This window comes from Halichondria panicea, chromosome 7 (assembly GCF_963675165.1).
Source record: "Halichondria panicea chromosome 7, odHalPani1.1, whole genome shotgun sequence".
Lineage (NCBI taxonomy): Eukaryota > Metazoa > Porifera > Demospongiae > Suberitida > Halichondriidae > Halichondria > Halichondria panicea.
This window is the reverse complement of record NC_087383.1, coordinates 1,766,351-1,792,348: the sequence shown is the minus strand read 5'-3', so window position 1 is coordinate 1,792,348 and position 25,998 is coordinate 1,766,351. Positions and strand designations below refer to the sequence as shown.

At 43.1% G+C, this 25,998-nt stretch overlaps 5 protein-coding genes across 9 annotated transcripts; 3 read left to right on the top strand and 2 right to left on the bottom strand.

Moving 5' to 3' along the window:
• The first annotated feature begins 32 nt into the window (after positions 1 to 32).
• LOC135339127 (peptidyl-prolyl cis-trans isomerase FKBP8-like) lies at positions 33 to 3,210 on the top strand. The gene is made up of 10 exons (XM_064535263.1): positions 33 to 425; positions 531 to 678; positions 1,013 to 1,100; positions 1,347 to 1,457; positions 1,756 to 1,830; positions 1,887 to 1,920; positions 2,042 to 2,119; positions 2,219 to 2,308; positions 2,365 to 2,586; positions 3,037 to 3,210. Exons 1-10 carry the CDS (start codon positions 114 to 116, stop codon positions 3,118 to 3,120), a joined length of 1,242 nt encoding a protein of 413 aa, XP_064391333.1. The 5' UTR covers positions 33 to 113; the 3' UTR covers positions 3,121 to 3,210.
• LOC135339123 (chondroitin sulfate synthase 1-like) lies at positions 3,129 to 6,272 on the top strand. The gene is made up of 2 exons (XM_064535256.1): positions 3,129 to 4,142; positions 4,636 to 6,272. Exons 1-2 carry the CDS (start codon positions 3,129 to 3,131, stop codon positions 6,025 to 6,027), a joined length of 2,406 nt encoding a protein of 801 aa, XP_064391326.1. The 3' UTR covers positions 6,028 to 6,272.
• Positions 6,273 to 6,338: 66 nt separating this feature from the next.
• Positions 6,339 to 7,839, bottom strand: LOC135339130 (large ribosomal subunit protein uL24m-like). Its single transcript, XM_064535266.1, has 5 exons — positions 7,681 to 7,839; positions 7,516 to 7,611; positions 7,336 to 7,436; positions 6,947 to 7,083; positions 6,339 to 6,579 (listed from the first exon to the last, which is right to left on the bottom strand). The coding sequence occupies exons 1-5, from the start codon at positions 7,792 to 7,794 to the stop codon at positions 6,401 to 6,403; spliced, it is 627 nt and encodes a 208-aa protein (XP_064391336.1). The 5' UTR covers positions 7,795 to 7,839; the 3' UTR covers positions 6,339 to 6,400.
• A 78-nt stretch (positions 7,840 to 7,917) lies between these two features.
• LOC135339119 (A-kinase anchor protein 13-like) lies at positions 7,918 to 20,899 on the top strand. 5 transcript variants are annotated; one of them, XM_064535248.1, is made up of 18 exons: positions 7,918 to 8,142; positions 9,313 to 9,365; positions 9,647 to 9,785; positions 10,021 to 10,281; positions 10,752 to 10,935; positions 11,410 to 11,501; positions 12,092 to 12,135; positions 12,832 to 13,144; positions 13,499 to 13,614; positions 14,026 to 14,092; positions 14,216 to 15,739; positions 16,041 to 17,687; positions 17,946 to 18,034; positions 18,185 to 18,324; positions 18,504 to 18,562; positions 18,971 to 19,055; positions 19,246 to 19,711; positions 20,418 to 20,899. In XM_064535248.1, exons 1-18 carry the CDS (start codon positions 8,136 to 8,138, stop codon positions 20,685 to 20,687), a joined length of 5,556 nt encoding a protein of 1,851 aa, XP_064391318.1. In that variant the 5' UTR covers positions 7,918 to 8,135; the 3' UTR covers positions 20,688 to 20,899. The 5 variants fall into 5 exon arrangements, with proteins under 5 accessions (XP_064391318.1, XP_064391317.1, XP_064391316.1 ...); XM_064535247.1 differs by having other exon boundaries at positions 12,089 to 12,135; XM_064535246.1 differs by having other exon boundaries at positions 11,410 to 11,507.
• Positions 20,900 to 21,486: 587 nt separating this feature from the next.
• LOC135339118 (ATP-dependent Clp protease ATP-binding subunit ClpX-like) lies at positions 21,487 to 25,942 on the bottom strand. The gene is made up of 11 exons (XM_064535245.1): positions 25,765 to 25,942; positions 25,449 to 25,682; positions 24,872 to 24,996; positions 24,457 to 24,625; positions 23,472 to 23,657; positions 23,273 to 23,403; positions 23,106 to 23,139; positions 22,687 to 22,943; positions 22,285 to 22,578; positions 22,032 to 22,124; positions 21,487 to 21,838 (listed from the first exon to the last, which is right to left on the bottom strand). Exons 1-11 carry the CDS (start codon positions 25,820 to 25,822, stop codon positions 21,647 to 21,649), a joined length of 1,773 nt encoding a protein of 590 aa, XP_064391315.1. The 5' UTR covers positions 25,823 to 25,942; the 3' UTR covers positions 21,487 to 21,646.
• Between the last annotated feature and the right edge of the window lie 56 nt (positions 25,943 to 25,998).

Below are 25,998 nucleotides of genomic sequence, written 5' to 3'. Positions count from 1 at the left end.
GGGGTGGGGCTGTTCTTTTTAATCAGCTGGTAAAGGGTCGTTAGCCAGCTAGTATGTTCTGACTCAGCATTTGCTCTCAACCAACTGACCCAGCACTGTACTGCTAGCTAGCTATGTCTACGTCTGTGATTGGAGATGAGGAGAGTTCATTGCAGCATACAGGAGAGGATGAAACACCTAGCATTCTAACTAAGCCGGATATGAACGGAGAAGCCATCACCAACCAAGAACCATCAGATGCTAGTGTGTTGTCAGCCTCAGAGTTGCCTGACATCGTCCCAACACCTACACAGGCTGAGAGTCAGACTAGCAATGAGCCAACTAGCAATGAGCCGACTAGCAATGAACCCACCTCTAGCAAAGACGAGGCGTCACTTGACAACGACTGGGTCGACATTCTTGGGAACCAACAGCTCATGAAGAAGGTTCGTTATAAAATGATAGTTTCACGCTCACACTTCACTTAGTTAGAGGTCCAATCGTACGTACAGTCAGAGCGTTCATATGTAATATATCCTCATTTGCTGCAGGTTATTCGTAATGGGGGCGGAGTGTCTACTAGACCCACCCCCCAGTCTCGTGTGAAAGTCTCCGCTAGAGGGTGTCTGGAGTCGGGAGAGGTGGTGGACAAACACAAGACATTTGTGTTTACCGTGGGAGATGGTGATGTCATTCAAGGTATTCACTATTGTATAAACATTCTATTGGCATACATGTGCCCTAGTAGTGCTCTGTACATTTTCCTGTTCATAGGCTATTAAAGCTAGGCATTGCCTGAGCAGGGCAATAAGTGTGTAATGTTACACTCTTGTGTGCATACCATAGTGTTGTAAAGAATGGATGAGAGCTATAAGATTATGGTGTTTTGGCCAATTTTAAGGCTCCAAAAACAAAATGCTAATGCTCTGATTAATTGTGCGATACAAAATTTAGCCGCTCGCATAGATAGCATTAGGTGGTGTCGCGCATACATTTCTAGCACTATATGTAACGGTACTGTACATACACACAGCACTGGACCTTAGCGTCACTCTCATGGAAACTGGTGAACTTAGTGAAGTAAAAAGTGGCCCAAGATTTGCATTTGGAAGCAGTGGAAGGTGAGAATCCATCATTATTAACATTACAGGTCTATATATACTGTACAGTGGAACCCCTTTTATTATAACGGGCACCTTTGGGAAACAAAGTTGTTGAGGGGTTGTTTTGTACACTTAGCTGTTCATTTGGGACCTGGATGTCTGTCCTTTTCATTTATTTTCCAGATTAATTCCCTCTATAGATCAATCTAAGTCACATGCCCCTCAGAGTAGTATTCACCCCTCCCCGTGTCTTACTCCCTGCAGAGAGCCTGACGTGCCCCCAAACGCCACTTTGCTGTATGAGGTGGAACTGCTGGAGGTGTTGGGGCCTCTCGACTATCAGACCATCTCACAAGAAGAGCTACTGGCAGCTGTGTGAGCAATAGTTGTATGAATGACATACTTATGTTGTCCTTTGTATATTTTCATGTTAATAGGCAAACATGATTATTGTAGAATTTAAACAATTTATGATACCGTATAGCGCGAAATTTTTGAGGCACTTAAATTTCTTGCAATTTAAAAACATTTCGTTAAATAAAGTTCGCGCTATTTGGTCAAAGGACGTTGTGTCTTCCATTAGCTAAGCATTACGTGGACCTAATTTTCGTGGAGGATTGCTAACCCACGAAAACAGCGAAAATTTAGCGCTATACAGTATTTTCCTATACAGAGACAAAAAAAGGGTTCGTGGAAATGAGCTTTTTAAGAGGCAAGAGTTCGACCGAGCAGTCACTTCATACCAAAGGTTTGTTTGTCCCTCTTTTAATACTCACAATGTGACAGTACAATCTTCCATTCTAGGGGACTACAGATGCTCAAGTCTTACATTGAAGAGGTTTGTTGGAACTGTACACACTTTACTATGTAGAATGTGTTTGTCTATACCTTATCTACGTCCCCTGTACAACAATAAAAAGTGCGATTACTTTGAAATGTGTGCGGTGTGGTATCTGCAGCATGCTGGAGAGGGCAGCAAAGAGATTCAAGATATGGAGATACGGTGTTGGAACAATGTCGCTGCTGCCCAACTAAAGGTAGCCATTGCAGTAACAGTTAATATATAATAGGCTAGCAAACAAAATTAATGATGTGCATATTATATAGTACTTGAGAATTTTCCTGTCTGTTGACAGGTGGAGATGTATAAAGAAGTGCTTGTATCCTGTGGCCATGTGCTGGACAAGGATCCTGACAATGTTAAAGCTCTCTTTCGATCGGGGAAGGTTAGTCAACCTCACAGACATTCAAACTTGGTATCAATTGCTCGTCTTTTTCACAGGTGCTTTCGCAGCAAGGTGAGATGGACGATGCCGTCAAGAGGCTCCAAAGGGCAGCTGGTATCAATCCCGAGGAGAAAGCCATTAAACAAGAGTTGGCAAGGGCAGTGCAGAAGAGAGACCATATGAAGGAGAAAGAGAAGGCCATGTACAGACGGATGGTGGAGGGGAAACCTTCTACTAAGAGCGACAAGAGCAAGCCTAAACAAGGAGCTCCTAGCTGGGTGAGTTTAACTACACAATCATACGGTAACTTTGAGGGTATAAACTTTCGCGGAATGACTCTTAGAAATACATGTATGACCTGAAATTAAATTGGAAAGCTAAAGTTTGCTGAGTACAATTAATGGCTATGGGTTCGTGCTCCTACCGTATTACTAGAATATTTTGTGGGTGAAAAACCTTTGCGAATGAGCCAAATCAGCAGAAAATTGGACCCTTTGCGATCTAATTATTGCGTTCTGGCAAGGATCGTGTGTATTTACTAGTAATAATTTAGGTTTTGCGGATTTTATTGTTGCGAATTGATCAACCATCGCAAAGTTCGCAAATGTTTGATGCTCGCAAAACATTCTAGTAATACGGTACTATGCATTTACTGTAGAAATATCTTTTCTGTACAAAGCAGTTGTTGATGTGTTGTTATGATGTACTTGTGTTGCTCGTTTCTACAGGGTCCCCTGCCCTACCTGACAGCAGCTATGGTAGTGGCTGCCATAGGCATTGGAATGGCCTACTTTATCACACAAAGACATTAACAATCTCTATGTATAGGAGTAATTATTCCCAAATTGCAAATTGTTTGTGTAATTTTTCTCAATGTTTATGTATAAAGATCGTTAACTCAACTTGTCAACAATGCAAAATGAGCCCCACCCACCCACATGGACTTGCAGACAAGCTTAGCGACACTGGAATGCCTTCAGCTAGCTATGCAGCTAGCTATAAAGTGACTGTAGATCAGTTCAAGATGGCTCTCCCTAAAAGTATTAACAAGATCAGACCAGCCACTGCTGTCCCCTTCACGTTGGGTGTCTTCACAGGGACATTGCTAACAGCATTTCTTGTTCTGTCCTTACGCTCAATGGATGAAGAACCAGAAATCCTCCTAAACCACGAGCTTGGTACAAAATCGCTTGAAGTTGCTACCCCACCTCAAATAAAAATACCCCGTCCCAAGATCACTTCTCGCAACCTCCCTACACTAAAGACCATCTCGTACAATATTCTCACTAGTAGTGATAGCTTACAGACTAGAGTCCTACCGATACATCGTACTTGGGGTGGTGGGGTTGAAGACATTCAGTACTATTTGTGTCAGCCTGGAGGAGAGACTGAGATCAACTTTGCCGCTAAGAAGAAGATACCTCTCGTGTCCCTTGAGGGTTCAGAGTTGAGATCTGGACAGGGCGTATTTCGGATGTGGATGGATATTTGTGAAAGAAAGTCGAGTCAGTATAACTGGTTCATGAAAGTCGAAGATGATTCATACATACACACTGAAGCACTTGAGAGACTACTTGCTTTAATGAACAGCTCAGAACCACTTTTGATTGGACGCTCAGTGTATCCGACAGAGGAGAACAGAGAGGAACTTGGTCTGAGTGATGGAGAGAGCTATTGTTCAGAGTCTGGATATGCTGTGAGCTGGGGAGCTATGCAGATGCTGTGTCCCGTGTTGCCATGGTGCTGGGAGAACACAAGGTCGGAGAATGAGGATGTTGAGATGGCTAGATGCATTCGGATGAGTGGCAATGTCAGCTGTACTGTCGCTAGTGAGGCGAGTCCAATATAACCTACTGATAGTCACACAAGGATAGATAGAATGATTAGTTTTGGAGGTGTCTATGGGATTTAGAAGCCCAAAGGCACTGATTTAGTATTTCAAGTGTATATAGCAAGGGTACTACAAGTGACTAAGGGCTTCTAAATCACATGGACACTGACAAAACAGTGTCTAGATACTAGTGCGCATGCGCAAACCGCTTGACTACAATATAATTACTTGACAATGGAATACTAGGTATACTAAGTAAATTGCAGGTATACTAAGTCCCATAGTATACCTGCTCTGAGGCACTTTCCCATGTCAACTAGTGTCTAATTAATATTGTGTCATTATGTCTCAAGGAGATATATTTTTCTCAAGTAATAATTATAATAGCTTGGGTTGAAATGAAGTTGACACAATTGTAACACTTATTTGCACACTATTTAGACCGCAGCTATATACACTTTGATTGCATATTGTAATGACGGATTTTTTTCTGCAGATGGAGGAGCTGTTCTATAGTGCAGCCGATGAGATTGACGAGGAACAGTTGCAGCTGGGAGAGCATGGTCTCAATCCATCCATACAAAGAGCTCTACTTGTGTCCCCACTCAAAGAACCCGACCATTTCTACCACTACCACCTTTACCAGACTGGCAAAAGCTTGGGCCATACGAAACAAGCAGTGAAGGAACTAAGAGCTCATTTGCTACATGTTACGGAACTCAGTGCACAGTCTAACTCCCTACATTCTACGAGCGAGCATCATTCTCCACCATGGACCACACTAGGCCTCCATCCTCCTTATTTTCCTCGTAGTATCGATGAAGATGTTACACACTTTCAGATGTTTGACAATGTACACAAGTACACGGAGTCCCTTCATTATCCCATTCACGATCTAAGCCCTGACGAGGAAACCATGATCAAGAAAACGAAGAGCGCAGTCACAGCCGCTTTAACGAACGTTTCAGACAAAGAAGTATTGCGATTTGACGGTTTAATGCTGAGGTTCGATCCTCAGAGGGGCATCGATAGTTTTTCTCAAGTATTCAACAAAAACACTCACCAATCACTCGTGGTACACAGTTTACAAGAGGTGGAACCTCCTCGAGTTCTCTCTGCTCAATTTGCAAGTTACAAAACTACTAAAGTTAATTTTGTTGTTGCCGCACCTTCCGTTGCTCGAGGCTTTCAGCGGTTTATGATGTCCTTTGAGAGCAGTTTTCTCGCACGAAACCCACCGGAATCAGTCGGCCTCCTCGTGGTACTGTACAGTGACGATGGATTGTTTAAGCGTTACGATGAGGATCTGCAGGCGGTCACAACACTTGTTAAGTTGTACAAAGGCAAATACCCCGAGGCAGACTTGAGGTTTGTGTCAACAAGAAAAGCACATTCAAGAATCGAGACTTTGAAAATTGCCTCAAAAGAGTTTCCTAGTTACGAACTTCTATTTCTGGCCGATATACACATAGACTTTTCAACACGCTTTTTAGAGAGATGCCGTTTGAACGCTATCGAGAGTAAGCAAGTCTACTTTCCAGCCATTTTTAATCCATATAAACCGGACAAATTCTACAAAGCACGAATTTTGTACCCCCACGCAACTAAGTTCCAAATTACTGCTGATCGAGGCAACTGGATGCACGAAAGTTACCACACTGCCTGTGTCTACAACTACGACCTAGCCGACGCTTTGGAGCTCTATTCAGAACAGGAGGAAAATCTAACACTTGTTGAGATGTTTTTGCAACTGAACAAGCTAACGGTGTTTCGATCTGTTGAGCCAGGCCTGGTTCATTTGTGGCAAGACGGTTGCAGAGATGAACACATGGGACAGTCAGAGCAAGCACTCTGTGAGAAACTAGACCAAGCACTTCACTCCTCATAACCATAATCATATGCTGGTCAACAATTTATCAATTTATCATTATTTATAATTATTTGGTGGTCATATCAATTAATGATTTATACGGCTAATATTGTGCTGATACTTTCAGTTCCTCTGCTAATAATCGATCTTTTCAAATCAGGTGACTTTAATTGTGCTGGTCAAAAGTTATTGATCCTCTCTCTCATTTATAATGTTTCAATCTATACTGGTCATATCAGATCATTCATTACTTGATGCTCGAATATCCACAATTCAATTTGTGTCATTCTGTGAAAATTTACATTCACATACAGTCATTGTTAATTCAATTTTGAACAATAAAATTTAATTAACATGAATCAAGTTGAATGAGACACAAAGACACCTACTACTAATTAGCTGGACTAATACTAGACTGCTCAGTCACGGTTGGTTTTGACTTGTACGAGAGCTCGGGGGATTGTGGTGGTTCTCTTGGAATCAGTTGAGCTATCTCTTCCTCGAAGGAGAGAAGTGAAGGGATGTATGTACGCTCTGTGACATCTTCTGCCAGAGTGTCCTGTCCTCCCTCTGCGGGGGGGTGTGGTGTGAGTGGGTGGTATTAGCAGTGTGTGAGTGGGTGATGGGGAGTTGCTGGGGTGTGTGATGTGTGAGGGAGTGGGGGTAGGGTATTTGAGTGGTGTATGGGGGAGGAGTGGGGGTGTATTCGCTGGGGTGTGTGAGTGGGTGGTGCGGTTGTTGGGGTATTAGCTGACCTACAAATTGAGCAGTCTGAAAATACGAAAAAGAAAAAGATACACACAGAAGATGTCTGGTAGCTAGGTGAGGTGAACAATAGATACATGCCAAAGCCTATAGAGAAATTAGTGCAACAAACCTGATATCTGCCAACACATTTACAGTAGCCACAGCATGCATTAGCGACACAGTCTCTCACCTAAATAGGCGCTCCTAGAGGGCAGGTCTTTCCTCTCCTTGAGCTCAGGTGGTTTAGGAACAATCATACCAGAGCGTCGTGAGACTCTCACTTTCTCTCCGTCCTCGGTGTACTGGTACTTGATTCGACACGGCTGACTGCAACAGTGGCACGGTAACAACAATTGCGTACATGTATTTAGTTTATAACTACTGGATACTTGGTGACACATGTGGCTATTGTCATGCATTATTGAGACTATTGTTTGTAGATTCTGGCCGTTACAATAATTGCAAAGTGTAAATTAACATAAGGAAACTGACTTCACAGTAACAATATCTATGTATCTACGGGCTAAACCTTCACTTCAAATACAGGGGGGGGGGGTATAAAAATATATAGTAAATTACCCGTCACCAGGGTCCACCAGTGCCACGTTGGAGACATGGAGAGGTGCTTCACTGGCCACACGTATAGTCTTGCCCTCACCCAGTGACCGCACTCGAATATGCTACAGAAGTGAAAACGAACATAATTAATTATAAATATCGATGCTTGTGAACTCAAATTGAAAACTTTAACGAACTCACAGTATTGAAACCGCCCACAATGACTCTGTTTTCTTTACGAATAACTGCGGCCACTTTTCCCTGCACTCCCTTGTCTTTACCAGCCAGTATCTGAACCTGTGATTATCGTACAATTTTAATACTAGTACCTCAAAATCATGATCAGACATGCTTTAATCTCCTCACCAAGTCTCCTCTGACAATATTCCATTTCTTGAGTGGCTCTGGCGGTGGTTTCCTGGATCTGGACCGTCCCGCGGCCTTAGCAGCAGTCGTCCAAGGTCTCCATCTTGCTGCCATGCTGCATTTGCTAGGTAAGGCGCATCACAGTCACTCACTCACAGTTTCCGGAAATTAGGTTACACCCACTAATTTAGTATACGGATCAGGGGAATTCCCTTGCATGATAGGATACATGTACATGTAGTATGTTGCAGGTTATGTAAACTGCTATCAACCACATGCATGTACATGAACGTAGAGATACTAGCTACATACTCTACGAGCACTGATAGCTAGCTAGCCTACTGTACTGTTGTTCTCTATATAGTGTAGTGGGACATGTTGGAGCAAGAATTGGCTGAAATACTGGATCAAGTTCCCCACAGATACAGCCCAAAGGTCAACTGAAACATCAAAATATGGCTGGTATGTATATTATCAGTCTCCTTTGACACAAGGCTGGCTCAGTTCTTGGGGATAGTCTATAGTGACCTTTGACTGTGTGAAATACAATATGGGGATGGTTGTACAGACTAAAGACTCGATAGCTAGCTAGTATCAGTGTGTATACACACACAATGAAAGGGACACATACCCCGATAGTGTGTTGTATGTTTTATAAAGACGCACATTTCATTTCCTCACTGTCGCGAGGTGACAAAGGTAGTTGCTAGCTAGCTGCACTTTACTGGGAACCATAACTGTACTAGCTACATGTGTAGGAAGTAAAAATTGACACCCTCGCTCTCCCCGGCCCCGATTTCAGTCTGGCCAGATGTTTAGTGTAGAAGTAGCACTAATGCTCTTTGATGTTCTTCTGTTTATACGAGCTTTTGAACACACGTATATATATTGTATGGCTTAACTTTACCGAATTACATCTTGCTAACAATGAAACCGGAATCACCCTTGTGTAGACCAATATTGGTTGTGGCCTCTTGTAGCACAAATTGCTTGCTAAGTGAGGCTTTGTGTCTATTAACTTTTAAATTAGAGTGACCACACTTGATAAGTTTCAATCTACTTCTTTCTTCTCTGTAATTAATGTGTGTATACCTAAGTTGTTGGATGTACAATAGCGTTGTGTACAAAGTATTTTTATTGCTAAGTGAGGCTTTGTGCCGGGTAACTTAAATTAAAGTGACTGTGCACACTAGTCACTTCTTTCTTCTTTGTGTATACCTAAGTTGTTTGGATCTACAATAGCGTTGTGTACAAAAGTATCCAGTTAACATAAACTAGATAGTTGTCTTTGGTATAAGGATAATTATACCCGACCGGCAACGTACATGTATAATAAGATACCATACTTTAGTCACTAGGGTCACTCAACAATCACGATAGTACTACACATTTTATTATGACCTTAAATTTTAAATTGAGGAACTGCTCACTTTTTTATTGACCTCCCTGTAAGTTAGGTGGGTTGTGCCTGAGTGTGGACTAGCTAGCTACTTATATGTAGTGTCATGGCTACTGTACACACAGCACTAAGGTGTTGTGTCGTGCTCCATTAAGCACGTCATTAGGTACATGGTGTACACAGTGTAGCAAGTACAGTCGGATATGATGAGACTTATGAATATTATTATACAGACGGGCTAACTGGACATTCCATCACTCTCTCGACACACCAATGCTCTATTAAGGTACGTCACATGAGTGGACACAGTGGGTATGTAGTGGGGGTATTATGGTACTCTGAGTCACATGGTTTTATGGGGTTTATATTTGCAGTAGCTATTATCCTTTGGTTTTTATCTGTTAGCTAACCTCTGTAAATGTATTCCAATTATGCACAATGTAAACACTGTGAGTGCACTGTGAATATACTTATCGTTGTGACCAAGTTTTAGTCATAACCGTGAAAATATTCTTTTTTTAACACTCTATATGCTCATCACCATCTCCCCCTCCCTCCACTCTACAGGGTGGAGAGAGACTCATGATCAGCTCCTCTGAGCCCCTCCCCTCAGGTGATCTCCACCTGATGCTGAGAGGGAGTGCCGTCTCTCACAGACTACCCACTGAAAGAGTCAACCCATCCTGTCTCCTCGTATCTCTGCCAGGTGAGATAAATATGTACTGGCATATTGCATTTCTGAACACAGGATGTTAACTTCGGAAATCCATAGCTTTTGTCTTGAATAATACCTGCTATACTTGTAGCCCTTAATTACTGTAGATAGCCATATATGATTATGTTCCGTCTTAGAAACGTAAATGGTGTTGTCATTACGTGACATATAGTTGATGTCTTTATATACACACAATATGATTGCCACACACGCTCTACACACACAGACCACCCACTACTTGAGACGGTGGAGCTCTCGTTAATGGCAGGGGACTCCCTCCTCTACCACTCCCCCTTCTCGTATGTGATGGATCGTTCCCAGTTTATTGAAGAGCTTCTGAGGAGTGTTCGAGAATGCAGGCCCCTCCAGACCAACTCCATGCCTCCCTTGAGCAGCCAGGACGCACTGCGAGAGTTTGACCAGGCCCTTGTCAGCTCAATGAGGACCGTTAGTTTCCCCCCGGAATGGAGCCTAGTGGGCAGACCAGGTACTATACTGCTATATATGTAATTATAGAAGATCATGTGCTGAGGTTATATACATGTACATGTAACAATGTTGTACTGTGTATATATAATAATGGTAGTGGTCATAATTATCAATAAGGCACTATACATGCATCTACCCTGTAGCATTAGACATCTTATGGATGGTGACTTTGAAATATATTGTGTATAATTGCTCACTCTGGTCGCAAATTCCTGCCTTGGGAGCAGCTATCCGTGCATGTGTGAAATTGTGGAAAGAAACGCTGCACGTACAGTTAGCTCCCTTTGATCTTTCCATCGTTTTATCAACAATTAGTTGTAATCTATAGAATTACTCTCTAGCTACAGTTCCCCTGTAGATTGCTGGGTTTCACGAGTCTTTTGTTGCTTCAAATGGCCTCTTTTGTTGCTTCAAATAGCCCATTTTGCACCCATCTCTTGAACAGTTGTATACCCTCTCCTCACACAGATTGCTCTCAGAATAAGACCCTCCTTCATTTTGCCGTCCGTCATGGTCTCAACTGTCTCTCACAGTACCTCCTCTCATTGCCAGGGGCAGCGGAGGCCGTCGTTCTCCCAGATACTCGGGGACAACTGCCAATTGACATTGCTCGTAGCCAAGGCAACGAGGGACTGGCACAACTACTGATAATGTACGTCCCAAAGTGTTTGTGGGAATTATCAAGGTTACTAGGTGTTAATTGGTACCTAGATAGCAATTTTCAACCGACTATTTTTCCAGTGAATTAAAGCCATATACATGTAGATATGGAGCAACATAATATTGTGAAAGTAGAAGCCCTCCAAGAATCATTTGTAGGCAGTATAGATTCTCCCATAATAAGGAAATGGGGTTCAGACAAGTCTGCCTTAGCATCCTTCCTGCATGCTCACACTGTGTACATTGGCACTACACCTCGGGTTCATCACTGCCTGAATGTGATCAAGTAGCACAATGTGTCTAATGCTTCTACAAGAAGGGTTTTGAAATCTACATAATTATAATGATTACAGAGAGACTCATGTACACGAGTTGAGCAGTAAGTAGCTTGTATTGTACATTGTAGAGATGATGATCATCACCCAATGCAGACTCTCTAATGTATAATATTGCACGTGTGCTGTAGGTACATGAGTGAGGTGGACTCCAATGGTGTGGTTGGGGATAGTCCCCTGAGCAGTCCCTCCAGACTGAGGGCCTACGCACAGCCAGCTCAAGGTGACGGTGGGTAACAGTACATATGCATACATCTAAGCTGGGGGTAGGGGGCGTGGGGGTGTATTGTTGACTTAGCCTTAATTAGTTATCGTTAGTTTCAATTTAATTAGATGAGTGTCTGTGCCAGTATGTACGGTGTACAGTGCAAAGGTGTGCAATCATCACTGTGTGTGAAACTGCCTCATTATCAGCTCTAGCTTCCTCTAGCTAGCCATGTGATGATAATGAGCTCATAGGTTAATGACTGGCCAAGGGGCAGACTAACAAGGGCCCTCCCAGAGCATGATGACATATTATGACATGTCACTTCCTCTTAAGCTACAAACTGATAATTATGATACGTAAGCGTGCTGACTAAACTCTCCCAGATTTAATAACTGTTTCAGAGTTTTGTACATTGTAATTCAGAGACTATGTTACTTATTGTCATAATTATGAGGCTCTGTGGCGTTGTAGTACATGTGATGTGGGTGGATGAGTCATCATGGAAGTTGTGTGAAGCTAGTATATAGCTGCTCAATAATTGTACTACCTTTGTGTGGGTGTTGACTCGTATTTTTTGATTGCTTTATTACAATATCTCTCAGCAGATTTGGACAAGTTCAAGGAAATCAACAGCCAGTGGACTAATCAGGTGAATACTATTGGAGAGCTTTAGTTCAATTCATGCCCAAAGTGACTCCATGGATTGGAGATCAAAATTCCTGTTATATGTAGACGACCAACAAGCCCTAACATGAACTCGAAATCATTGTTTGACCTTTAAACTTTTGACTATCAAGATAGTATACTGATACGTCCGTCCGTTCGTTACAATTAATTAAACTCTGATTGTGTGCTCTTGACTCATTATGCCACATTTAATGACGGTGTACAGTCAATGGAATTTTAAGTGTTTGAGAGCCATCGCTGATATTCAGGACATAACTAGAACAGCTTGTAATAATTTCACATCTGACAGCTACCAAATAAGGTGTGTATAGAGCATTCCTCTCTGAGCTACCTACGTACTTATTGAGGTGTCCAATGCGCCTCAAACTATTTAAACCATTTCAAGACTTTGCTAAGCAAACAAAAACGTAGTATAACAGGTTAGTTGAACCGTACAGTGCTCATTTTGTAGCTTTGTAGCTTTTGTCCAAGTAGCTAAACTACTGCCAATGAATTACTACTGGAGCTTTTCACAACTACCCATGGTAACTGTACACATGTAGGAGCTGCATTTTACATGTATGCTTGCATAATAATAGTGTATATTTATTGTTGATGCTACATGTATTATAATAATCTTTTCTGCTAAAAAATTATTGTGGCCCTTTTCTCAATGCAGGTGAAGCGATTCAGGCACCTCACTCACACCTCTCTCACGAGCCTAGACCACCCCCTCACAAATGGCTCCACACACACACCCCCGCCCACACGTCACATTCCCATGAGAAGGCGTCGGAGTTCGATAGCCACCATGGACGTGGGGGATGTGCAGTTTGTGCCTTCCACCCCCATCAAAGCCATACAAGTGAACTCCCGTGATCCTCGGCTGGCGGCAATGGATCGCTCCAGGAAGACGTCTTGGTCACAGGTGGTGGGATCAAGCGAGTGTCGATCTATTGACACGGGCCTCAATGAACTCGACCGAATATCTGGTGAGTGAGTGTTTTGCAGTTTACATGTACATGTATGTGTGAGGCCTGTACTAGTCTAGTGTGGTGTTTTTGTTGTGGTACCATGTTTGGGGACCCCCCAGCAGCGGTAAGTACTGGTATGTGTGGTAACATAACTTTCACTTTTCTGGGAATCTATCATGCAGACATTTCCGTAATAAATTGATACTCTACAAGTGCGTTCATGTGACCCTCAGCACCACATGGCTAAGTGATATTATTCTTCCTTAATATATTATTTTTAGCGACTTCCTAATGCATGGTTCGTTAGTTCTCAGGAATCTGACATTTATAAGGAAACATCACACACATGCACACACACACACACACACACAGCGGAGGAGGCTATACAGGAACAGCTGGTGCAGGTCAAGGCGGAGCTTGTGCAGCTCGACCAGAAGAAACAAGACCCCTCCCAATCAAACCACCACCTCCGGCTCACAGACTCACATGTAAGCCTCGATTACACTGACTTTTATAGGCTACATGTGTAGATATTAATTACCTGTGCTGGTAATTAATTAAAATTTAACGGAATTGTTGTTTTTACCCACCCATCCATAGTATGAATATGCACGTGTGTGCGAATGGTCATTGTTGTTAGTACAATCTGACTGGGTGGTCTGTGTGTGAGACTGTTCTATATTAGGTACAGCATAATGAGATTGTCTTCATTCCTATAGTCTGTGTGATTACAGTACAGCTGTGACGGTGTGGCGTATAGGAGGGTTGTCAAGGGAACAGTGTCGTTAAGGGAATAGTGTGGGAAAGCATCCTTGGCATGATTAGTGCAGGCAATTACACAATATGTATGTACAGGTGTCTTCGTGTGATGATTGTGTGATTATGTCATCTCCCTCTAGCTTGGAGTCATGTATCGACTGAGTGCCTCCTGTCCTCAACTCAACGATGAGGAGGATGATGACTCAGGTATGCCCAAGTGATTTGCTTCTAATTAAATTTGTATGTGTGTAAATGTAGGCATGATAATTATCACATACGATACTTAATGTAATTGTGCTGGACTCAACCCCCTCACACACACCCTCACAGAAGTACCCAGTGCTTTCCTATCAGCGGCGACCTCCCCTGGTGCTCGATCAATCAGCCCTGGCTCAGACCCCCCACAGTCACCCACCGAAGAAGAGACCCCCTACATGCGCTCGATCTCGGGTCCAATACCTTATGTCGTCACAACTGAATACTCTGAAACTCTGGACTCGAGCGAAACTCGTGCCCGACAAACTTACTCCGCGTATGATATCCAAGAAGGAAACAGGCTCCGGCAGACGTCTAATAGCCCGACCTTAATTGAAGTTACGGGGCCTAATGTGGAGGAATCGATTTTTGAACATCGTCCGTTGACTCAGTCCTCTCCTGGTTCAAGCACTGTTCGATCAGAAGACGAATACGTAATAGTATCATCGAATATGAGCTCAAACTGCACACCGGAACCTGAACTAGAACTATCAAACAGTGATTTACTAACACCTGTGGGGACCCCTATCGACCCGACGGACATGCCCATGCGAATACCCACTCCCATCAACTCTACGGCTCGTTATAAAGCACACCGTCGAAGTTTAAGCTCTTCAGAAATAGAGATAATGGGGTCAATAGGCCCGGACGCTTCCACCTCTTCCTCAACTGGTTGGAACACTCCGATTACAAGTATTGAAGAAAATAATTTATCGACACAAAATTCTTCTACTGCTGATCTCGAGGATCGATCTCGAGCTAGCAGCCTGCTCACCAACGATACATGCAGCATGCACGAATCAGGAACAAGCGAGGAAGAAGTAGAACATTTGGGGACAACCATCAAAGGAAGTATTTCGTTGTATCAGATTGAAAATGCGAGCCCCACTAAACAGGATTTATTGTACGAGGCCAGCGATTCTGTGAACGAAGTTGTGATACGAGATTCAAACAAGAGGTTGAGGCTTAAAGCTGCTAAATATAATCGATACTCTGCTGACTTCCTTATCTCAAACATGGAGGATTGCAACGAAGAGACCTCCTTAAAGCAACGTACCAACAGCTCTGATGTGTTGGATTCCACTCCTGATGAGTCACAAACTACTCTAAAACCATCGCCACTGCTTGATCCTACTAATGACAGCACTTTTCCAAATCACTCAGATTTAAGCCCATCCGATGTTGACGTCTCTTTCAAGAGCGGAGAAAACTCTCTAGAAAACTCACAATCAGCACTTTTTTTCAAACCCACCGGATCTCCCAAAACCATCAAAAAACGGAAAAACAAATTGCCTAATAATCTGATGAGAAGCTCGACCATTTCACACACCAAATTTGACAAAAAAACGCGTGGCTTGACCAAGGAGAAGGTTGGGCCCACCATCAGTGCTCTAAAGGACCTCCTAAAGCCTGCCTCTGATAGCGAGGAGAGTGACCATCAACACGACTCTGTGTTTGAATCAAGTCACGATGAAGCTACACAATTGAGACAGACTGAGGAGCCTCAACCACGACGAGTGTCCAGTCCATGGCTGCAGAATGAAACTGCACCTCCTGAGCTGGAGGATAATGAGTGTTCTAGTCTGGACTTCACTCCTAGTGAGTGCTTACACGTATTGTAATTCTTTTCTCACTGTGTACATGTACATGTATGTAGACCGCCTCAGTACAAACTAGCACACATACATGTCAAGCAGCGCTCTTGCTATGCTCAATTGTATATACATGCACGTACATGTACATGTTATGTAAAATGCTTTGAGAGAATAGCAAGTATAATGTATTAAATGTAAGATATAAGATAACAGCCTTATAACTTTTCTTAATGTTCTATTTCTCCGACATGTACATTTACTTTTTAAACAATCTTTACAAATTGTTATTGTCTCTCCACTTGCAGGCTCCCCACTGGTGAGGGACAAGAGTAGAAAGACCATCCCCTCACCACTTTCCATCGAGAACAAAAAGCATGACAAAGAAAACCTTTCAGGCAGTCTCAGTCCTGTGTCACCCCCTGAAGAAGAGACTAGTAAAAACCAAACGTCGACTATCACCAATTCTCCTAGTAAAGGGTCAACAGTGGTGGTACGCTTTTGTGACAAAGAAGTCTGTCCTGTCAACGAGGATATATTTCTCCCTAAAGAGAAAGAGAAAGGAAAATGGAGGGAAAAAATCTTTGGTGCACCAAAACTTTCGAAAAAATCGCTTTCCAAAGACCTGTCAAGAAGCCAAGAGGCCGCCGAGCTAGAGATGAGTGGCAAACAGAATAGACCACGGTCGGGGAAAAGACACAAATACGAAGAAGTATTACTGAAATATGTAGCACCTAAGGAATACGAGCCGAGTACGACACAACAACCTGTCAGTCCGACGAATATCAATAGATCGACCAGTCTCCAAGTAGGGATAAATGACATTGGCGCTGAGCAAACCTCACAAAATCACTCCACCTCTCACAATCGCTCTATCAGTGTTACGGTCAACGATACCTCCAAGTTCTCCTCACCAAAACGACAGTCGGAACACTCTATGGTCTCCCCTGTTAAGACATCATCTAGTGGTACTGGCCTTAGCACTGTGGAGGAGGTCCCCAACGATTCCAACAGCAACCCCTCTCCCTATCTTCTACAGACTACCTCCCACGCTGGACCCCCCAGTGGGGAATCAGAGAACGAGCAAGAAGAAATACATGTAGTGCGCACACTATCTGTGAGTCATCCTGTGCTTCGAATACAAGAGGAATTTACGTGGGATAAAACCGTAGATCGGAGACTGTACAAGAAATTGACCAAGGCTGAGAGAGAGAGACAAGCTATACTCCACGAGTTGTTGCAAACTGAACAGAATCACTTCAGATCTCTACATGTGTTGAAGTTGGTGTTTAGACAACAGATGACAAAGGTAGCTTCGGAGGAGACCATTGCCCAGCTGTTTCCAGAGCTTGATAACTTGATTGATATCAGCGATGGATTTCTCAAGGAACTCAAGAGTAAAAAGAACGAAACTGAGGATATCATGATTGACGATTTGAGTGATGTGCTATTGGAACAATTTACAGGGGAGAAACAACAGCAGATGCTGCATTCATTTGGTGTGTTTTGTAGTGCACATCTCAACGCAACAGAATTCTTCAAAGAGCAGATGAAAAAGAAATCTTTCTCTCGGTTAATCAAGCAGTTGAACACCCTCAAAGAATGCCAGCGACTAACTCTACCTGATTATTACCTGGCCATCTCACAACGTCTCTCGAAACTACTCACTCTTTTGAAACGTCTGTCAAAGAAATCAGAATCGCTGCGACTAGACCATGCCCCCAGGGTGCGCGATAGCCTTAGGGGACTGGAGGAGTTAATAACGAATGTGGACACAATGGTTGATGACAATAAGATGAAGATGGAAGTGGAGGCCATTCAGAGTAAATTAGAGTTGCCACGATCGACCAAGTTTAAGCATCGGAAGGAGAGACTTAATTTCTGTCTTACAACTCCGGAGAGAAAACTGCGCAAGAGGGGACTGGCCGTCTGGATTGGACATGGGAAGGAAATTGGTTAGTGTTTATGCTTGCATGATTGTACTACAATGTATCTGTTATTAGGTGTTCGGTGCGTGTGCATGTGTGTGTGTGTGTGTGTGTGCGTGCGTGTGCGTGTGTGTGTGTGCGTGTGTGTGTGTGTGTGTGTGTGTGTGTGTGTGTGTGTGTGTGTGTGTGTGCGTGTGTTTGTAAGTCCTATTACAGTAACTACATGTAAAGTACATTGTATGTATGCTTAAGTGCGTCACATGATGTGTCCTATACCCCCCACAGCTGTCCATGTGATCCTAGTAACTGACATGGTGGTGCTCCTCACAGAGAGAGACCAACGCTTCCACCTAGCATCACTACTGGACCACAAGGTAGCCTCACACACATACGTACTCAAAAATTACTAAGGTTGCTCCCTATAGCATTTTAGTAAGGAAAGATTACGTGTACGGCAAGTACAAGTAGTTTGTACACAGGTTGTAGTACAAGCACTGTTAACCACTGTAATTCCCCCTCCCCAGCCACCTGTGATCCGATTGTTTGACCTTCACGTGAGAGTGAATGTGTCCGTCAAGACGGGGGTGCAGCTGTTACTGCTGGAGAAGGGGACTTCCCCTGAAATGTTTCGACTGGAGTTCTCTTCAAAGAAGTTGGCCAGAGAGTAAGCAGTGCTAGCTATAATCATGTTATACCAAGCCTTTATAAACACGATACTACTCACAACTGTGTGCTCAAAAGGGAAAGAGAATTAACGCCCGCTTACGTAAATGTACAATAATTATGTGCAGAATTAGTACGTACAGAACAGTATTGTGATGGTGTATGTTATGTGTTGTGTAGGTGGGAACTTGCTTTGAACACTGCCATCGATATCTGCAAGGAGAAAGGACTCAAGTGTGGTGAGTGTGACTCCTTATAGCGGGCGTACACAGTGTACCCTCGTCACGATTACTTATAAACATACATTCCCACCCCAGCTAATGTTACTTGTCAGTGTCATGTTATCTGAATTATGTCAACGCTATGTACTGAGCATTAAAACTAATTAGTGTCATGTAGCCCGTTTGTGTTGATGCTTAATGCATTGAAAGCTAACAATGATGTCATAATCATCAACCTCACCTGACTTTTCGTTTCAGGAAAGCCATAGTTTGTCCAAACAACAACTTACAGATAGATTACAGTCTCTACGTAGTTGCTGCTACAATTAATTGTACATGTATGTACATACAATTATGTACCTTTATAGTTCAATATTAGTAGGACTGTTGCTAGTGTGTTGTTAGGAGCTGTGTATTAACTTATAGAGTACTTTGGAGCTGAGAAAGTTGTGGCTGGAGAAGAGGAGGAAGTAAAAGAAGAGAGTGATATTGAAGAAGACCCTAATCCAATGTACGTTTATCCTCTCTCTCTCTCTCTCTCTCTCGAAGAAAGAGCTTTGTATGTGTCCTAATACAGCCCATAATAATATAGACATTGTGTAACAATTATACAGTACTGTGATGTAATGCTAGCATTTGCAGTGTATGTGAACCTGCCAGTAGTATCTAATGTGTACATGTTCACTGTTCTCTCATCACAGATCAAAGAGAATGTTGAGAGCTAGAGAATCGCTAGCACAGGCCACAAAACTACTCCTACCCGCGTCTACTACTACTACTACGTTAGGTGACTCATCTCGTCACCATGGAATCGCCACCATTCATGTAGCTCGGACAGTGTCCCATGAGCCATTCAAAGGTCGAAATCGCGCACAAACCGTGCAGAGACCGAAAACAGCTTTTTTCAACGATGATGAGTCTGGATCGTTTGCCAATCCCGTTGGAGATCATGTGATCTCAGCGCCCATCCCACCTGTGAAAGTTCCTAAAGTGAAGGCAGAAAAGAAAAAAGTGAGGTTAGACCGAAGCTCGACGTTTCGCAACAAAGAGAAGGAGCGAGATAAGAGTGCAGGGGGTGGTGGAGAGGGGGAGGGGTCATTCAAGGTCCCTGAGCAACAGTACATCAAGTGTGTCATCACCCTCAAGGACAGCCTGCAGGAAATGATGGTAAGGAGCTAACTGTAATTTAAGAGTCCATTGTAGAATTTTACCTACAGTTGTAGTACCGGATTAAGTAGGATCCATGGATAATAGGCTAATAGTACATTTATTTCATTATGCCTCGGTGCGCATGCGAGGTATACAGTGTATGTGTGTGTCACCACTGCTCGACACGTACAATTGAAGTGCAGGCATAGGCTCTTATAGTCAAGGTTTTATTGGACTTTGATTCATGGGTTTGCAATCAGACTTTAATGTCACTTCGTTTTCGAAGAAGCTTTGAACTTACACGTTGGCTTCATGGATATAGCTACACGCGGCCTTTATTCGAGGTACGTATTTACAGTTGAAGTGATCCCTTACCAGGAGCAATGGAGAAGGACTACTGAAGTAGAAAGCTATAAAGCTATAATCTAATATTCCAAGCTTTGCTGACTTTGCTGTAATCCTAGTCCACAGTGCATGTCTCATGCTCTGCTAAAACCCTGTTCTCAAACGTGTCAGCATGCTGCGCCTACTTTAATTTTATTGCTCTTGTTACTTGCTACTTAGCCAGCTTCCAAGCTCGTACATGTACATACTACTGCTTTTATTTATAACACTCTTCAATATAATTATCTATATTATTCATGTTAACAGCCGAGGGTTAGCACTTCAGTACTCTATTTTATATGATTTCAACCAAAATGTACATGGCAATGTTCCCTCACAGAACATGTGTTCGGAGAAGGATGAGGAGATATCCAAACTTAGAGATGAGGTGATCACACTTCGAGAATCATTGCAGCAATTATCACCTGAGGACAACCTGTTAATTCCGTCCCGTCTCTCTCCTCGTACCTCACCACCCCAGCCACGCCCACACTCTGTCCACTTTGACGCGGGAGGTCTACACTCTCAGAGCGAATTGTTGCTGAGAGACAAGACCCCCAGTGATGACGAAACACCCAATGGGAGCCAGCTATGTCTGAACGAAGACTGACAGTGTGTGTGACTATGTGACTATGTATGTGTGTGTGTGTGTGTGTGTGTGTGTGTGTGTTTGTAGTTTGTGTAGTTAAATCACCATGCAGACGGTAGCATTTTTCTTTCACTATTGATCGAGTCACACCTTCTTTTAATTTCTTTTCCTTCACTTTGAGTGTTTGTGTGTGTAGTCATGTGATGTACGAATGTATTATTGTGGATTGACAAGTCATGATAAGATGAAAGCACCGCGGATCGTGGGTACTGCTGATACCTCGGTGGATGTGTCAAAGCTATATAACATAAAGCTTGCATATGCGCATCTCGGCATATGCAAGCATACATACTTGCACAAAGGTTTGAGCTTTCAGCCCACTCGTCTTGCTGTGTGCAGATCCACATGAAGGGGGTGGAGTAGCCTTGTTCCCAGGCCGATTTGTCTCCAATTTAACGCTAGGTATGCATGAGGCAACCTAGCGTTAAATTGCAGACAAATCGGCCTGGGAACGAGGCTAGTTATAGGGGTGGAGCTGTGATGATAATGAAATTATGTGGGTTAATAATATAGGCTATAGCGCTGTTAACTTGAGCATAAAAGAAGCACCATAATAGGTATTACATGTACATGTATCTAAGCATAATCTACCAACCCCCGGCCCCCACTCCTCGATCGTTACTTCTTGAGTAGGGGGATCGAGGAACTCTTCAGTATCTATGGTTATAGTGTCCCTCATCCCTCGGGCAAAGCCCTCGTGATATGGGACACTATAACACATAGATACCTCATGCCCATGTACTATCTATAACTTATAGTATATTTTATGAATATGTGATTTTTAACATGTACATATCCTATACTATAGTGTAAATGAATATAAAAGAAACTCATTATTTAATAATAATACAGAATACGTAAGACTAAAAATAATAAATAAATGTTGATAGCATAACCTGATTACGGCTATAAAGTCTATCTCACAGCTTTGCAGCCGATGGTTCTTCAGAGGATTCCTCTTTTGTATCCTCACTCTTTCTGATGTTGTCAAGGGCTACAGTGACACGCTTGTACGTGGGCAGGGCATTTCCCAGGGCCGTATCCTTATTGATGTGCACTGATGTGATGTCAGAGCGTGGTACCTCAAACATTGGGTCCAGCAGAATTGTCTCCTAATGTGTGTGTGTGTAGTGTGTAAAATTTAATAAGAGGTTGTGTGCTTTACAATAAGTACTTAACCGCAAAATACATACAAAAACTTCAGTCAATTCTAACATGTACATGAAAAACAGCATGTTTAGAAATTTAGCAGGTACGTAAACGTGTACAATTCAACAGACAGTATAATTATAGGTGTACACATACCAAGATGGCTTTAAGTCCCCTGGCTCCAGTCTTCTTCTCCTGTGCTTGCTCTGCAATGACATCCAGAGCCTCCTCTGAGAACTCCAACTCAACCTACACAAACAAACATATCGATGATAATTAGGCTGAGTTAGACACTTCAGACAAACTCTTACAGCCTACATGTGCATGTACGCATATGCACGTTAGCATACATCAAATGAACCCACCACTAACCCTTGAATATATGCCACACATGCAGACACACACAAACCTTGTCCATCTCAAATAGCTTGGTGTATTGTGGTACCAGGGCGTTGGTGGGCTCAGTTAGAATCCTCACTAGCGAGTCCTTGTCTAAACTCTCCAGACTGACTAATATAGGGAACCGGCCCACAAATTCTGGGATCATTCCGTAACTCATGAGGTCCCGAGACTCGACTGCCGAGAGGAGCTTATCACGATGTGTGTCTTCACTGGTGCTAGTGCTCGGGGTGGGCAGTGAGGGAGTGTGGGGGTGTGAAGGTGTGGGGGGAGTGGAGTCTGCCGGTGCACCAAACCCTATCACCTGTGTAATGAGTGTATCTATGTAATAAACATATCAAGTTGTACAAGGCCATGGTACTACAAAATTAACAAGAGAGGGAGATTTTTTTTAAAATATCTAACCATTTACCTTTTCATTGTTTCTTCTGGCCACAATTTTATCCAGTCCATTAAAAGCACCTGAGGCTACAAACAGGATGTTGGTGGTGTCCACGGTGATTGTTTCCCCCTTGGACTTGCGAGTGGAGCTCTTCTCTGGGACGTGAACGGTAGTTCCCTCTAGGATCTTGAGGAGGCCCTGTTGCACCCCCTCTCCTCCCACGTCCCTAAGATGATGGAACCCGGCCACACAACTGATCTTGTCCACCTCGTCAAGGAAGATGATCCCTGCATGCAAAACAGATCAACATAAATATTGTATACAACCTCAAAAAATATATAATAATCTGAGAAACAAACACTGGTAATTATGACAATCACGAAGAGGCTTAGAGTACCATTGTTGGTCATCAAGTTAGTATCAGTAGTGCACATGCATGTACAGTGTACCTCTCTGTGCTTTGCTGACATCGAAATTAGCCTCCTGTGTAGAGAGAGAAGATAAAATGACTTGGAGTGGAGATTGTACATTATACACTGTACGTGTACAGCACACAGACAGGGCTACGCACATAATGATATACATCATACATCATACTCTCATCACACACACATACATGCAGCAGCTTTATGATGACAGACTCGATGTCATCTCCCACATAGCCTGCTTGAGTGAGGGTGGTGCAGTCACAGATCACCATGGGAACATCCAGGTACTTGGCCAGGCACTGGGCTAGCAGGGTCTTACCTACAGATACAGGGGTATAGAAAGAGTGAATATATTGCACCTACATGTACATTACATTATGCACTTACCACACCCAGTCGGTCCGAGTAGTATAATGTTGCTCTTGTCCAGTCGCACCCCACTGTCTGTGGTGGTCTCCATGGACACAGACTCTTCCTCCTTGTTTTCCCCGATCATAGTGCCGTAGGAAGTGGGCGTGTACCCTTGAGGTAACATATCAACACCCTGAGCTAGGAGACCCTTTGCATAGGCACCTGCAGGTAGAAGCGAGAGTATACATACGTGTAATTAGATATTAACATTCTTTTGGAAGTGACTCTACAGTGAACCCCTCTAACGGCCACTCCCAAACAAACGTCAACAGAGGCCAGGTATCCAGGTCCCATGAACAGTTTTCATACAAAACTTCCCCTCAACAAAGGACATGCAGCTCTGTATAATGGTACTTAGATACTACAAAATTCTTCTGGAAGGTGAATCCCTCTAACGGCCACTCCTAAACAAACGTCAATAGAGGCCAGGTATCCAGGTCCCATGAACAGTTTGTGTACAAAACTTCCCCTCAACCAAGGCCAGCTCTGTATAGCAGGCTATTAGTAATTATGTGTCTATTATAAAGGGTTCCAATGCAGTGCAGTACGATTGCTACAGGCACAATACATGTACAGATGTACTTGTGTTCAAACAAATTCTCTGTCTCTAAAGGTGATACCAGGAGTGCATGAACTCCTGGTGATACTTACAGCTGAGTACACGTGCAGTACAACATACATGTACACGTAGTCTCGCTGATAAAAAGCCTCGATAGATAATGTATTGTACGTACATGTAAACTGAACATTACTGTCGTGTATCAGGAGTGCACTCCTGGTGTATACATAATCAAGTAAGGTCGCCTACTACTGAAACACCATACACCACTTGCAAGCTATATCAAATTGCTTGGCCTCTAAGAATTGGTAGCTTAATACACACTACACATTCAGACAGGAAACAGGACACTGCCACTTATCTATTCTGAATCTAGCTATCATATTTACTGCTGTCACTCACTAGTTCCGACAGGAGGTGTGGATTGGAGGTGCTCCACTGTCCCTCCGTTGTCCCCTTGATTGATAGGGGTCATGGCCTGGATCCTCTTGTAATGGTTGTACATGGCCACAGAGAGCACCTTCTTGGCTCGAGTCTGACCCACCACATAGCTGTCCAAGTGCTCGTACATCTGTAGGGGGGGGGGGGACCAGTTCATACTGTGTGTACTGTGACATACACTAACTACGTAAGACTGATGTATAAGGTTTGTATTTGTGTTTGTGTATGTGGTCAAACTATCTCTCAAAAATAATTATATAGACATTGTGGCATTCATTTTTAACTTGTGTGTGTGTGTGTATGTGTGTGTGTGTGTGTGTGTGTGTGTGTGTGTGTGTGTGTGTGCGTCTGTGTGTGTGTGTGTGCACTGAGTTACCTCCTTTGGAGAGGGGAGCTGCTCCAGCTCTGTCTGGTTGTCATGGTGATTGTTTTCTTCCTCACTGTCAGCCATGAAAAGGTAAAAGTGCTGACAGTTAGTACACTCCAGGAACCGTGTCAGAGCTGAGGTAAAATAGATCATGTGATACACCTCTCTATAGCACGAATTTGTTCCTATACAGTACAGTATCAAGAAATCATTAGAAAAAGTACGTAACTCCATTAAAACTGTAGGTTTTCTGTCCACCTACATTACAACCATATGCAATCTGAGTATTTCGTAGGTCTGACCAGGAGTCATTAGAATGAAATGTAATATATTCTTGGTCTGACAGAATGCCTTCTGTGTACCGTCTGCTAGGAGTTGTGTATATACTTCCTAATGAACTCTTGACAGTACCGTATAGCAGTAATTTTTGTGCAGCTCAGAATGGTGACGTACAGTACGACCTACTGCACATTAATAAATTCTTTCACAGTATTAATTTCGCAGTATTAATTTTCACATCAATGCTCTAAATACGAATAGTTGTACGGTATGTACTCTACAACTCTACAGGTATACTTATGCTTACTGAGTGTAGAGGTGGTGGCTTTAAAGGGTTCTCCACATCGCGGACACACTGGTCTGTTGTTCTTTCCTCCCTGGCTGTCCCCTTGTCCAGTGTCAGTGCTCATATGACGACTCTGGTCCATCATGTGACTCTCACATGACCAGTTTAGGGGGAGATTGGTTGGGTACGATGACAAGTGGGTGTAGGCCACAGGTCGAATGGTGGTGTGGTGTACACTCGGATAGAGATTAGAACCTGTAGGGAACGTACGTACGTATGTAGCATGATGGATGTGGTTATGGGGTATTTATTATACTGCATTTTCTCTCTCACACACCTTCTATCCATGGTCTTAGTCTGCTGGTGCTCATACGGAGAAGGCTGTGCTTGCTCATTCTGTCGGTTTGAAACGTTCCTTGAAGATTCGATTAGATATTACTATTTTAAAATACTAAGTATCTGCCCATCTGCCTCTGGCCTAGCTAGCTCTGGAGATCAAAATAACCACAAACTCTGCTTACAGCACACCTCACACTCCCCCACCCCACCCCCTTGACCTCACTTCCTGCCT

Bases quoted from the DNA above. Each gene is read 5' to 3' on its own strand.
- LOC135339127 (XM_064535263.1), top strand. From the start codon at position 114: ATGTCTACGTCTGTGATTGGAGATGAGGAGAGTTCATTGCAGCATACA. The intron at 1,458-1,755 runs GTGAGCAATAGT...TTTCCTATACAG, and splicing joins GAAGAGCTACTGGCAGCTGT to AGACAAAAAAAGGGTTCGTG. The intron at 2,120-2,218 runs GTAGCCATTGCA...GTCTGTTGACAG, and splicing joins TCGCTGCTGCCCAACTAAAG to GTGGAGATGTATAAAGAAGT.
- LOC135339123 (XM_064535256.1), top strand. From the start codon at position 3,129: ATGTATAGGAGTAATTATTCCCAAATTGCAAATTGTTTGTGTAATTTT. The intron at 4,143-4,635 runs GCGAGTCCAATA...TTTTTTCTGCAG, and splicing joins GCTGTACTGTCGCTAGTGAG to ATGGAGGAGCTGTTCTATAG.
- LOC135339130 (XM_064535266.1), bottom strand. From the start codon at position 7,794: ATGGCAGCAAGATGGAGACCTTGGACGACTGCTGCTAAGGCCGCGGGA. The intron at 7,437-7,515 runs GTGAGTTCGTTA...TCACTTCTGTAG, and splicing joins TTGTGGGCGGTTTCAATACT to CATATTCGAGTGCGGTCACT. The intron at 7,084-7,335 runs GTAATTTACTAT...CCACTGTTGCAG, and splicing joins CTGGTGGACCCTGGTGACGG to TCAGCCGTGTCGAATCAAGT.
- LOC135339119 (XM_064535246.1), top strand. The intron at 10,282-10,751 runs GTACTATACTGC...CTCCTCACACAG, and splicing joins GAGCCTAGTGGGCAGACCAG to ATTGCTCTCAGAATAAGACC. The intron at 15,740-16,040 runs GTGAGTGCTTAC...CTCCACTTGCAG, and splicing joins TAGTCTGGACTTCACTCCTA to GCTCCCCACTGGTGAGGGAC.
- LOC135339118 (XM_064535245.1), bottom strand. From the start codon at position 25,822: ATGAGCAAGCACAGCCTTCTCCGTATGAGCACCAGCAGACTAAGACCA. The intron at 23,140-23,272 runs GTATGTGTGTGT...CTCTCTACACAG, and splicing joins TCATCATAAAGCTGCTGCAT to GAGGCTAATTTCGATGTCAG. The intron at 22,125-22,284 runs GTTTGTGTGTGT...TTGTTTGTGTAG, and splicing joins AGCTATTTGAGATGGACAAG to GTTGAGTTGGAGTTCTCAGA.